The 12,184-nt window shown below is 45.9% G+C and overlaps 1 protein-coding gene across 2 annotated transcripts in view; it reads right to left on the reverse strand.

Moving 5' to 3' along the window:
- Positions 1–9,680: 9,680 nt before the first annotated feature.
- The window catches only part of Ngdn (neuroguidin), a 28,407-nt gene continuing 25,903 nt past the window's right edge, over positions 9,681–12,184 (reverse strand). For both annotated transcript variants that reach the window (XM_051195708.1, XM_051195707.1), the window contains exons 5-11: positions 11,935–12,019; positions 11,808–11,860; positions 11,504–11,627; positions 11,243–11,411; positions 10,399–10,555; positions 10,212–10,266; positions 9,681–9,800 (exon numbers count right to left, since the gene is read on the reverse strand). In XM_051195708.1, coding sequence (XP_051051665.1) covers positions 9,781–9,800; positions 10,212–10,266; positions 10,399–10,555; positions 11,243–11,411; positions 11,504–11,627; positions 11,808–11,860; positions 11,935–12,019 — 663 coding nt within the window. In that variant the 3' untranslated portion in view covers positions 9,681–9,780. The remainder of the gene's footprint in view (positions 9,801–10,211; positions 10,267–10,398; positions 10,556–11,242; positions 11,412–11,503; positions 11,628–11,807; positions 11,861–11,934; positions 12,020–12,184) is intronic.

Here is a 12,184-nt window from a genome sequence, read left to right on the forward strand (position 1 = left end):
CCATGCTGAGCAGCTCAGAACACACTCCTAAGAGGCTCTTTTGGTAGAGTACCCACTGCCTCGAGAAGAGGAACTTCACCTCCCATTTCCAGCCTAAAGCAGACTTCTGAAAACTAAACTGACTTCCTGAGAAAATAGGGCTGCCGCTAGCATCCTCTGTATTATTACCCCAGGCTGTCTGTTCCTGGTAATGTTTCAGTCAATTTAATTGCCTAACCTGTGGAAGCTTCCAGGGACTCTCACATCTGCAGTATTAACAATACTTATTGTTTTCCTTTCTAACAAGGTCTGTGAATTATCCTGTCTTTTCATACATCTCAAGTTTCATTCCACTCTTAAATTGCTTGCCTGGTCTGCCCTTTATTCTCTCTCCATCCCTGTCTTCCCATCCTTGAATCTCTTTGCCCAAATAGACCAGAAGTCTCACTTTAGTATCCCCATTGTATTCTTTCCTGTTGGGATGTTAATCAGCACATGGGATTTTAATTAATTCAGCAGCTAATTAAAATAGGAGAGGAAGAGTGGAAGAGGAGGAGGGTAGGAGAGATGGATCCTTCAGTGCAGAAGGTACTGCAGATGGCTCTGCTGTGGGTTGGCTGGCACCATGCCACTGCCCTCCTCAACCACCCCCAAGCACACATACAGCAGTCAGGGAGGAGCAAAGATAAGGGGCGTGTCTTCTAGGATCTCCACCGTTTCATTCCGTCCTGCTGCTGCTGCTGCTTTGTGCCAGCAGAGACAGGGAAAGCAAGGGAATGGGAAAGGTGCAGGCAGCCCCACGTGCAGGGGCATCTAGACCAAGGCAGCCTGACTTCTTCAACACTGGAACCCATTTGTCTCAAAAGATTAGCAGCATCTTGGGGGTCACTATCCCCCAAGGACCAATGAGGACAAGATGGAAAACATAGCCACTGATCCCACAGAGAAAAAGGGATCATTTACTTTGGCAGTCAGGGAGCTTTTCTGTCATTCTTTCCTCAGCATGAGTGGGCAGCTGGTGAAAGATGGGTGGGAGCAATGGTGAGTAGCTAGATGCAAAAGAGATGTAAAGAAAGAAAAATGAAGGGTATAGAGAAGGGGAAAGTGGGGGAAGACAAAGAAAAAATAGTAGAGGAGGAGGAAGATGTCGTTGGGGCAGAACCATGCTTTCTTTGCCAAGATGTATAGAGGAATGGGGTGTCTTGCAAGGTACTTCCATGCACTGGTTCTACTCAGCTCAGGCAGGGGGCAGGGTGGCCCTGCTGGGAGAGGACAGGGGCAGCACCTACAGGGAGCCAATCAAGCTGCAGGAGATTGGGCACTCAACTCAAGGATCTTACTAGTTACTGGACATATCTACCAAACCAGGAATCTGTCAAATGCAAAGAAGGAAAGCTTCCAAGTGAACAGAAGAGGCTGCAATGACAAGAGACAGCTGAGTCTGCCTCCAGGAGCTCTGTCGGGGAGGTAGGCGAGGAATGAGATTCTTAGCAGCAACCCCAGGCTCTCCAGACATGTCAGCTGACCCTCTGAAGGGAAATACATCCTGTAGGGAATTGATTGGAGAGTTCAATGAGTAAGAAAGTGAAAGCGTTTGGTCTCAGATAACACCCCTTGGGTGGCAGACTGGATCCAGGACACAGGACTTAAAGCCTGGGGAGTAGCTAACAAGATCTGCTGTCAGTGACAGATTATGGCTCAACTGAAGTGAATTGAGAAGGGTTGAAACCAGATGAAGTTCCCTCTTGTTAACTGTTATGTAGCTAAACACAACAGAGAAGAGTCACTGTACCTAAGAGACAAGGTCTTCCTAGTGGGAATTCCGATTTATCTCTTTACCACCTAGGGCTTCCTATAAGAGCCAGCAGTGAGCAGATCAAAATTAGAAGCAAGGAAGTAGAGAAGGTGGGTGCTTTCTGTTCTTCAGAGCCCACCCATGGGGTTAACCTGAGGCTGCTGGGTTAAACAAAGCAGTTCCCAGCACGCTGTCACAGGCTCAGTCAAAGCAGAAACACACACACATTTTCTAAGCTTATATTGTATGCTCAGTTTTAACTAGTAATAAAAAAAAGCATAAGTGTTTACTAACATGGCCACAGTGATGCTTTCTATAAAAGTTAGGTTAATGAAATGGGCATGTAAGGAAGTGGGTTTCTAAGGAGTAAAGGAAAACTCACACTTAAATATCAGAGGACTAGGTGCAAATGTCAGCTCAGTTGTGTGGCTTAGGAGTAAAGGAAAACAAATTTCATTTGGTTTTAGCTACCCATACTTAAAACACCTAGAGAAGTTATCAAAACTGAAATGTTGGTTCCAGAATGTTCTAAAGTTGAAAAGTCTCTATCATCCATTGAAACAAAAATTTTAATGATCTTTGCTTAAAGAGAAAGATGTTGGTATGGTGACACATGACTTTAATTCTAGCACTCAGGAGGACAAAGGCAGCCAGAGGCAAGCAGATCTCTGTGAGTTCAAGGCCAGCATGGTCTACCTGGCAAGCTAGGCTTGCAAGGGCAACAAATAACGCCTTTTGAGAGAGAGAGAGAGAGAGAGAGAGAGAGAGAGAGAGAGAGAGAGAGAGAGAACCTTAACAGGGATTTCTGTTACATGAGACTACAGTGGTAACTAGAGTATTCAAAATAGAACAAATACAACAAGAGAAGTCCAGGCAGCTGAGGAAGACCTGTACCAGTACAGCGAGGAAGGCAGGGCCAGAAGGACCAACAAGAGCACAGAAGGCTAGGTTAACAAAACAAAGTATGTGGTGCTCCAGTCCCTGCTTGCACTGCAGGTGTGCCCAGTGCTGTGGCTAATGGCCTTTCTTCTCAGTTCGCAGTAGCTTCGACTCACACATTCAAGAATGGAAGCCAGTCATTCCAAAACTACCACTCAAGCTAAGAAGGACTGCCTCTCACCATCATAGGAAAAGGACATACAGTCTGTGCTGTGGACAATTCCTAGGGCACGCACAAAGGCATTACTGTCCAACGAGCAAGTAGGATGCTATTAATTCACAATGGATGATCTGATAAGAAGAAAATTAGCCATCTTAGACACTGGATAACTTCACAACAACAGCCCTGTGTGAGCTGAGGTGTCTAGGGTACTGGCCACACAGTGAGTTCTCCAGCTAGGAGGAGAGGCAAAACAGTCTGATGAGTCTGGGGTATACTTTGGAAAGGCAGAACAGTAGAGAGCAATGGACTCTCTCTCTCTCTCTCTCTCTCTCTCTCTCTCTCTCTCTCTCTGTGTGTGTGTGTGTGTGTGTGTGTGTGTGTGTGTAAATCAGCTGAGCAAAGGAGAGACATGGGATGGGATAGAACAAAGCAGACTGCAGGGTGGGCCAAGGTCATTCAGCCAAAATTGTACTGGGCAGAGATGAATCATCCAGGTGCCCATCACTCGGATTGTCATAGCTTCCCTAACAAGTGCCTTCTGAGGATTCCAGAGTTCAGTAACAGGATGTTCCTGAGGCCACATAGGCTTTAGAGCTTAGTATTTCTCCAGAATGGGTAACAAATTACAGCCATCCTAAACAATCTAAACTCAAAGGTTCTGAATGAATGGGGCTCTTAATATCGAAATTCTTTTAAAACATTATTATTAATACGTGTACGGTGTGGGGGGGGAGGTGTGCACATGCCTCATCACACACGTGAAGATCAGAGGATAACTCTGTAGAGCCAGCTTAGTCCTTCTACCTGAAAATGGGTGCCAGGGACCAGCCTCAAGCTGTCAGGGCTGCATGACAGGTGCTTTTCCAGCCAGGCCATCTTGCTGGCCTGTATCTGAACTCTCCCGATTTCCATTTCCCCAGCATTTGGAAGCTAATTCTGTGTACTTAGGACTTTTTGCCACCTAACTTTCCTTACTCAAACCCAGAATCTTCATACATACAGAAGGGTCCTGTTTTCCGTCATCTCCATTTCTCACATGGAGTGGTGATTTTCCCAATCCAGCCTTCAACGCTGACCCCTTAGCTTTCCTCCCCGTTCTCTTTTAAACCACTCTCCTCTAAAGCCCCTTACAATAGGAGAGCCATCTGTAGGATGCCATGGGCCGGGGAGATAAGGAAGGAGAGAGGTGGGGTGGAGTGTAGATCGCAGATTAGGGGCGGGAGATGGAGATCCTGCCCCCAGATGGGAAAAGGGCAGAGAATGCAAGACGGTTGGAGTGGGGGGAGGGACGGTTGGAGTGGGGGGAGGGTAAGAAGATGGCACTGCGGGGGGGGGCACGAAATTAATTTAAGGAAGAGAACACTAAAGGAGACGTTGGTAGAATAACAATCAGGCCGTAGAGGACTGGGGAGGGGGGGCTACTGGGAAGGGAGGGTACTGAGGAGGAGGGCCTGCAGAGCAACAGTAGCACCACCTATGGGTATGGTGAAAGGTTACAGATAGCAACAAAGAGGCCCCCTCCCTGGACACAAGAGTCTGGGTGCTGTGGGGAGAAGGGACAAATCGTACACGCCTCTTGTGGGAAGAAAGGGGCTTAAGGAAGGGGCAGAGGGAAAGGAGAAAACTGATCTCCCCATCCCAGAGAGATTTCCCTCTCAGAATGCAGGTAGTAGAAAAGAGGAAGGTCTAAAAGGGGCAAGACGCCAGCTATGAACAAATGTGTCTGCTTCTCCTTTTACTGGCTAGTCAAAGGATTTTATCCCTATTTCCAAGTAATTTCCTTCCCTCACTGGACAGTGAAGCATACAGATCCCTCCCTGGGGCAATGGATGCCCCTCACTCAGCTTCACCCCCCCAACGCCAGCATTTCCTTGAAGCTCTCAACCACCATTAGAAAGCCCCAGGGAGCCACCAAGCTGAGAAGAGGGAAGGGTTCCCCCATCACCCACCCATCAGAAAAAGCAAGCTGGAGGACGGAGAAATGGGAGAGAGAGGACGCAAAGGCTGTACGGGGGAGGGGGGCATGGATCAGTAGTATTTGTTGTGCTTCCAGCGAGGAAGGATCCGTCACATTTTTAATAATAATAAATACATGAAGACAGATTTGCCAGCACTGCTCTGGCTCCTTGGGAAGGGTGGGGGAGGGGAGCCAATGCAGCTGCAGCAAAGACCAATATCTTCCCCTCCCCTCCCCCATTAGACAGATTCCATACTGCAGCAGCCTCCCCCTCCAGTCCTCCACAGCCCACCCTTTCCATCGTCCCTTCACACAGCTCTCCCCCGCCCTCTTCTCTCCCCCGCCCCCGCCCCAGTTACCCATGTACTCTATCTTTTCTGCTCTGGTCCTCATTTGACACAGCCTTATCCCAGCAGGAAGAAGCCCACACACCCACATTTTAGATCTGTCCCCCTAAGCCCAAAGCCAGGCCTTTCCTCCAGTGCCCTGTACTAACTGAATTCAATTTCTCCCATACAACACTCCTCAGAGGTCATCTAGCACATTTCAGCATTTCCTGGACCTCACTGAAAGGGGCTGCTTTTCTATCCATTTTTACTTCAACATGACTTCCTTTATCACATCCCTTAAATATAAGGGCTATCACATTGGCTTGTGGGCTTGTGTTTAGGGGGTGTCAGGGCCTTAGGACTCAGTGACTACTGCCACCTATTGACCCAAATTTGTTCAAGATGGGCCTTTAATACACTTCTTACAGGGCATCAATAGCTTAAACATGCAAAGGCATGGCTCTTGGGGCTTCTCCGAGACCCTCTGAACAATGAGATCAAAGGAACACAAAGCAAGACTGGGCAGGGAGCCAGCAATGCCTCTCTGCATGTCCAGGCAGTGAGAGGCCAAGGAATGAAAACAGCCTTGTCTCCTTGAGGACCTGTAAGAAAAGCGAGGGTAGGAGTTCTTTCAAGCAATGGTAAAAATATTGTGCATAACATAACTGAGCTTAGTTCTGAGCAAAGGGTCACATTTCACTAATAATTCATCACATTGGTCAAATCCTTAGCAGGAATCTGGTATTTAGAGCTGACAGGGACATTCAGGACTATGCCATCCTCATCCAGCCTGTACCAGTCAAAAGTGGAGATGACAGAGAAACTGGGTACTGAAGGGCAAGTCTACCCCACGCCATTCTAAGGGTTAGCTGAGTTTTGTGACTCTCACACCCCAAGGCACAGAATGAGAGGAGCATGAACTCTCCACGGTGCTGAAACCTGGTTTGCTGCACCCCGGTCATCCCTTTCTCATTTGACAAAGTTCATTTTCCAAATGAGGTATCCAGAAAGACTTGGGGATCTTTGATAGACATTTTCCCAAACCTTCCAAAGCCCTAACAAAACAAAGATGTGGAGGGGAAAAAAATGGGATTTTGTTAAACTTTCTTACCTACTCCCTAAGATGGAAAAACTGAGGGGAAGCTAAATTAGGTTGTCAGGTTAAAAAACAAAAAAGATAAAGAATAATTCAGTCTGAACAGAAATACAGAAGTGAACAACTGAACAGACATAAACCTTGCGATTCAGGTCTTCAATTCCGTTGTTCTACTATGTTAACAGTGGCTCTTGAACCATTCCATGAGGACTAAAGTCTCCTTGGGGCACCTACTAGAGTCAAGGAAAGGAGGCTATACAAATAATGTACTCTAGGATGCCTCTTCCCTACTTCAGTAAAAGTAACCCACCTTTTATGTTTCTGTCAAACGATATAATCTATTGATGATGCTGATGTAAATATCCTTGAGGGAAATGCTAATAATTGTTGGGAATTCTTTTTCTAATGGTGCACAAGGCCAAAAATAACACATCCTGGGACTCAAGACTCACTTAGAATAACTACAAGACCCACAGAGGCTGAGGTTTGTTCTGTTTACTGGTATGCAAAGAAGGCCCAGAGTACACAGACTGTAGTCTCTGAAGGCAAGACCTCTACAGAAATGGGGCATAAGTAATCTTACATTCTAATAAATTAGGAACAGCAGCCAAGCATGGTGCTGCTTGCCTATAATCCCAGAGATGGAGGCAGGGGATGAAGATCTCAAGGTCCTCCTCATGCCTAACAAAATCAAGACCAGCATAGACTATCTGGAGATCCTGTCTCAAAAGAGCAAGATTGGGGTTTGCTAATTACCAGATGAATGTGAGTGCTCTAACTGAAGAATCTGTGTTTATCCCCACCATCACAACCCATGGTACTAGGGATTAAACCAGGGCCTTGTATATATGCTAAGCAAGTGCTCTACTGAAGAGCTACATCCCCAGTTCTGAGTTGAAGCCAGACTCTGGCTGTTTCCCAGGCTGGTTTTGAACTCATTATGTAGTGCAGGCAGGCCTTACTCTGCATTCCTTCTGACCCTGCCTCTTTTTGAGAGGCTAGACTCATGAGCATATGCCACTTCATGTAGCTTTTTAAGACTTTATTTTTAAGTGCATTGGTGTTTTGCCTACATGTATGTTTGTATGAAGGTGTTAGATTGTGGAGTTACAGGTGGTGTGAGTTGCCATATGGGTGCTGGGAATTGAACCCAGATCCTTTGGAAGAGCACTCAGTGCTCTTAACCACTGAGCCCTCTCTTCAGCTCCCTCATCTAGCTTTCAAAGCATACTTTAGCTATCTTGTCTAGGTTGTTCAGCTGGAAGGGCACAAGCTCTAAATATGTTACCATGTTTTGCTTAGACTCACTTGAATAAATATTAGTATAAGGTCTTGGGACACACAGGATTCCTCAGATTTACCAGGAAGTAAGATGCCCCAGAGGCAAGCCCATCCTGGGGAAATCCATTAAAACTCAACATTCCTTGATACAGAGAAATCTTAAGAGATTCAGGTATATTTTTGTTTGCATATTTGTGTGCACATGTGTGCAGGTGTGCACACCAGAGGCCAAACAGAGATGAGAATATTCTGTTCTGCTCTAGCACTCTCCACAGTATTCCTTTGAAGTGTCTCGGTGAGCCTGGGGCTAAGCTAGCAGTCAACACGCCTCATCCACCCTCATCTTTGCCCACCAGAGAGGTGGGGAGGTTGTTGGTATGTAGAGCCTGCCATCTTATTTTTATTACCCTTTAAAAATTCCATGGGGAGGGCACATGGGCATATAAAACTCAAAGGACAGTTTTCAGGAGTCAGTTCTCCTCTGGGTTCCAGGGACAGAACTCAGGTTGTAGGGACTTTTACCCACTAAGCCTTCTTGCCAGCCCCTAATCACTGACTTTCTTTGTGGGTGTTAGGGACTTGAAGTCAAGTTCATGCTCACATAGCATGTACTCTTACCCAATGAGCCATCTCCTCAGTCCCCACCCCCCTTAGGGGTTAAACCTAAGGTCTCTTCAATGTAAGCAGTCTTAGCACTAAGGTGTAGCCCTAGGACTCAAGCATACTTCCATTACCAGTTGAGGAAAATTAAAAGACCAAAATATTAAGTCATATGACCATGATCACAGAAAGGGCAACCATAAATCTGGCCTTTTAATTTCTATAGGTTGTAGTTGATTGATTTCCTGCCTCAATCAGGGTGACCAGTAAAACCAAATTCAAGTTAGGCAGTGGTGGTGTACGCCTTTAATCCCAGGAAGAGGCAGGTGGGTCTCTGTGAGTTGGAGGCCAGCCTGGTCTACAGATAGATCCAGGATAGCTAGGGTTGTCACACAGAGAACTCCTGTCTCAAAAAAAAAAAAAAAAAAAAAAAAAAAAAAATCAATATAAAGGACTCAGAATCAATAAAGTTTTAGTGATGTAATGACCCAAATTATATTCCTACCCATGATACCTGTCAGGAAAACCAGACACTAATACCAAATATTCATGAGACCTGGTCTTTTTAAAATTCCAGTGAATTACATCTATAGACCCAGCCTCTCACTTCCCCCATTTGTTTCTATTATCCAAGGTTTAGGGAAGCACTCACCATCAGAGGTTAGAAGTAGAGCTCAAACCTGAATCCTGAGCTGGGTTTGGCTCCAGATCCTGTAGGGCATTCTTCTTCTGGCTGTCACACTAGGGATTTTGTCCACAACTTGCTGACATTCTTTGGCAGAGCTTTTCTTCATTTTGATTTTTTGAGTCAGGGTTTCTCTGTAGCTTTGGAGCCTGACCTGGAACTCAGACTGTAGACCAGGTTGGCCTCGAACTCATAGAGATCCGCCTGCCTCTGTCTCCCAAGTGCTGAGATTAAAGGCGTGCACCAAAACTGCCCTGCTTGGCAGAGCTTTTGAAAGGGCTGGACTTTCCTGACCCAGTAAACTAAGGTCCTGGTTGGAAGGAGAGGCAGAGGCCAGACCACAAAACTACACCAACTCTTTGTCCATCACTGCAGCTACTCTTTACGAAACTGACCAAAGATAGCTCTTATGGACATGACATTTTAGAAAGAGAAGCATTCAGAAAAACGGGGACAAGCAAAACTCCTGAGGATGCAGAAACAACCCCCTGCCTTTTTAGTTTAATTAAGCAACCACAGGTTTCCTGAGGCACTAATGCCACCTGGTGGTCAAGCTTGATAGATCAACAAAACCTAAAACCAACGTTATTTTAGAATTTTAGACCTGTTAAATCATGTAGAAAGGTGGACAACAGGGGTTAAGGAGTGCTGATTATGCTATTCTACCTCTATTATTATAAAATAATCAGTTCCCAATTTCTAGTAAAAATATACCACCACAAACCAAACTTCTCCCCCAGAATACCATCTTTCCTCGTCCACTTTCCACTCAGTGAATGTGACCACAAAGCCAGCAATCCCAGTCAGACGATGTATGAAAAAGGGGCTTTTACTCATAAGAAAAGAAGTTTTATTTAGTAAAGATCTTTCCATACTTCCAAGGCCAGCAGGGCCCAAAGAAAACACTTGCACACGGTGAAGCTAGAAGCACCAGGATGACAAAGTGCATAAGCATGTCACCGACGCCTCCGAAAACCTGAAATGATAAGAAACCAAGAGTGAGGCAAAGCTGGAACCACTAGAGGCCAGGAAAGGGGCAGCTAGAGAAAGGCTCAACAGAGGCGTGTCCCGGGCAGTACCCTCTCCATCAGTCCAGGACTCACAAAAGAAGGGATACAGTTAAAGAGAGTGGTTATTTCAGGTGACAATTCTACAGATCTATTTGCAGACACCTGAACACGAGCTGTGGAGCCACAGAAGTATGATCCAGAGACTCCCTTGTGAGTGACACCGATCTCAAGCTTTGGAAGAGATAAATAAAAGCCTACCTAAAGGGATTAATGACTAGTACAGAAGAAAGAGACAAGACCCGAGATGGCAATTCCTGAGAGGTGGTATTCCAACTCAGACTGTCCATCCAGGCACTAACTCCCAGTGGCTCACTGACCTTTCTTCTTCCGGCCTTTCTTAGGTATCTTCTTCCGCTTTTTAATAGGCTGGTCCTGGGGACAAACAGAAGCGAAGAAATGGTAGTGCATTTCTAAGGACCAACACCCAGTTCTCAAGCTCACCGAATGAAGCCCCACACATGTGGTTAAGAGCAGGAAGCTGCCGCCACCGCTGTACCATCTCACCTCATCAGGATGAGCAGTCCCTCCTGTCAAAGCACTGATGTCGCTGAAGTGGGTGAGGGAATGAAGCTGAGAGCTCATAACACTTGCTCGCTTTCGCCGTCCTTTCTCTCGTTTGCTAACACTTAAACGCACCATCATGCTCTCTTCATAGTTAATCCTGCCAGAAAGGGTTTCCAGAAGGCTCAGACTAGGGTAACTTGGGCCCCAGTATTTACTCATTCTCATTCAAGGTCTTCAGGACATTCACAGATAATACAGTATTCAGCTAAGGATTTGGTATTTTGATAAGTATGTTCAATGCCAAGTTTCCTCACTGAAATGCTCTCTGCTGGATCCTCCCTCATCCCTAGGGATTAATCTATGGTCCAACTACACATCAATTTATCATTTATAAGGAAAATTCTCACATGTCGGCTCTGTGAAAAAGGATTCCCTGAATGGGCTCTGTTGTACAAACTGTAAGCTACAAAGACTGTGCCTATGCGAAACTGCTGAACCCACATTCAAGTTAGTTGTTTTTCTATTGTTTTCCTAAATGTACACAAGACTCCAGTACCAACACAGAACTGGTCCTTAGTGCTTTCTACCCCAGCAAGAACTGTGACTTGATGAAAGGCAGTCTGTTGTAGCCCCACCACGAGGAACTGAATATATTCTTCCCTATATAGCATTTGCTTGAGCCTAAGCAGGCAGAGAAAACAAAAAACTTTTTCCCCTAGCTCTTATTTGTACTTTACACTTATCAATCTTCAACTATCACGCCAAGTTTTTCACTCCACTTTCTATATGCTGTTGGTTTTCCTGTGCCAGACTTGAAAGAATTCCTAACGGTAAGAACTCAGACCTATGCTGATCCTCCTGACTCTGGCGAGTGACGTGAGGGTGTCGCGCGTCACGGATCTCCTCTGGGGCATCCGAGTACTGTTCCTTAAGCTCGCGAATGACAGAGCTGCTCAGTGCCCGTCTCTTGGCCCGATCCAGGCGCTTTTGCTCACGCTCAGCTTCTGTTTCATCTATGTGACAAAAGTCCACAAGGGTTAGTCTGGAACTGACACAAGAAACAGAAACAAAACTCCCCCTTGGAGGCCACAGCCACCACTCATACCATAATGCACCGGAACCAAGCGTGGTGGGACATATTTCTTAGATGCTCCTTTCACAGCTTTCTTCCCTGCAGCCTCAGACTGGTCCTCCCCTGCTTCGTCTTCCTCTTCATCCTCAGAGTTCAACTACAAAAGAAGCAGAAGCTGCCTGCAAACTCGAAGTCTTAGTCCGAAGTGAGAAGAGAGACTCACGGCGCCCTAAGGAGAGGAGGGGAGGACACCTCATACTGAAGCATTTCGAGCCAGTCTGGAGCCGTGCAGACCAGGGTCGCCACAGGGTTAATCTTGGCCAGACACAAATCTTACCTTGCTTATCATGTTGCTGGGATGGGGCTTAAAACGAAGTGGGTCATTGTCACCTGAAATAAGAAGAGTTTGTAAGACTTGGAACTTAATAACAACCCCACAACTTTATGATGGTCTGCCCACTTACTGAGGCTGCCCGTCACTGCAGTCTTGACCAGTTTGTCAATTTGATACTTCAGTTTTTGGTCCAAGGGACGGAGTTTTTCTAAAACCTACAATGTGGTAATTTATAAGGATTACATTTTCTTCCCTAAATCAGGCACATACCAGAGTCCCATTTGTTGTTCCAGATAAGGCAACAAAAATATTCACAAAGTAGAGCAAATGCAGACAAAAACACCCTTCCTTACTCAAACAGGAGAACACCCACTTATGTG

This window comes from Phodopus roborovskii, unplaced genomic scaffold (assembly GCF_943737965.1).
Source record: "Phodopus roborovskii unplaced genomic scaffold, PHOROB, whole genome shotgun sequence".
NCBI classification, from domain to species: Eukaryota; Metazoa; Chordata; class Mammalia; order Rodentia; family Cricetidae; genus Phodopus; species Phodopus roborovskii.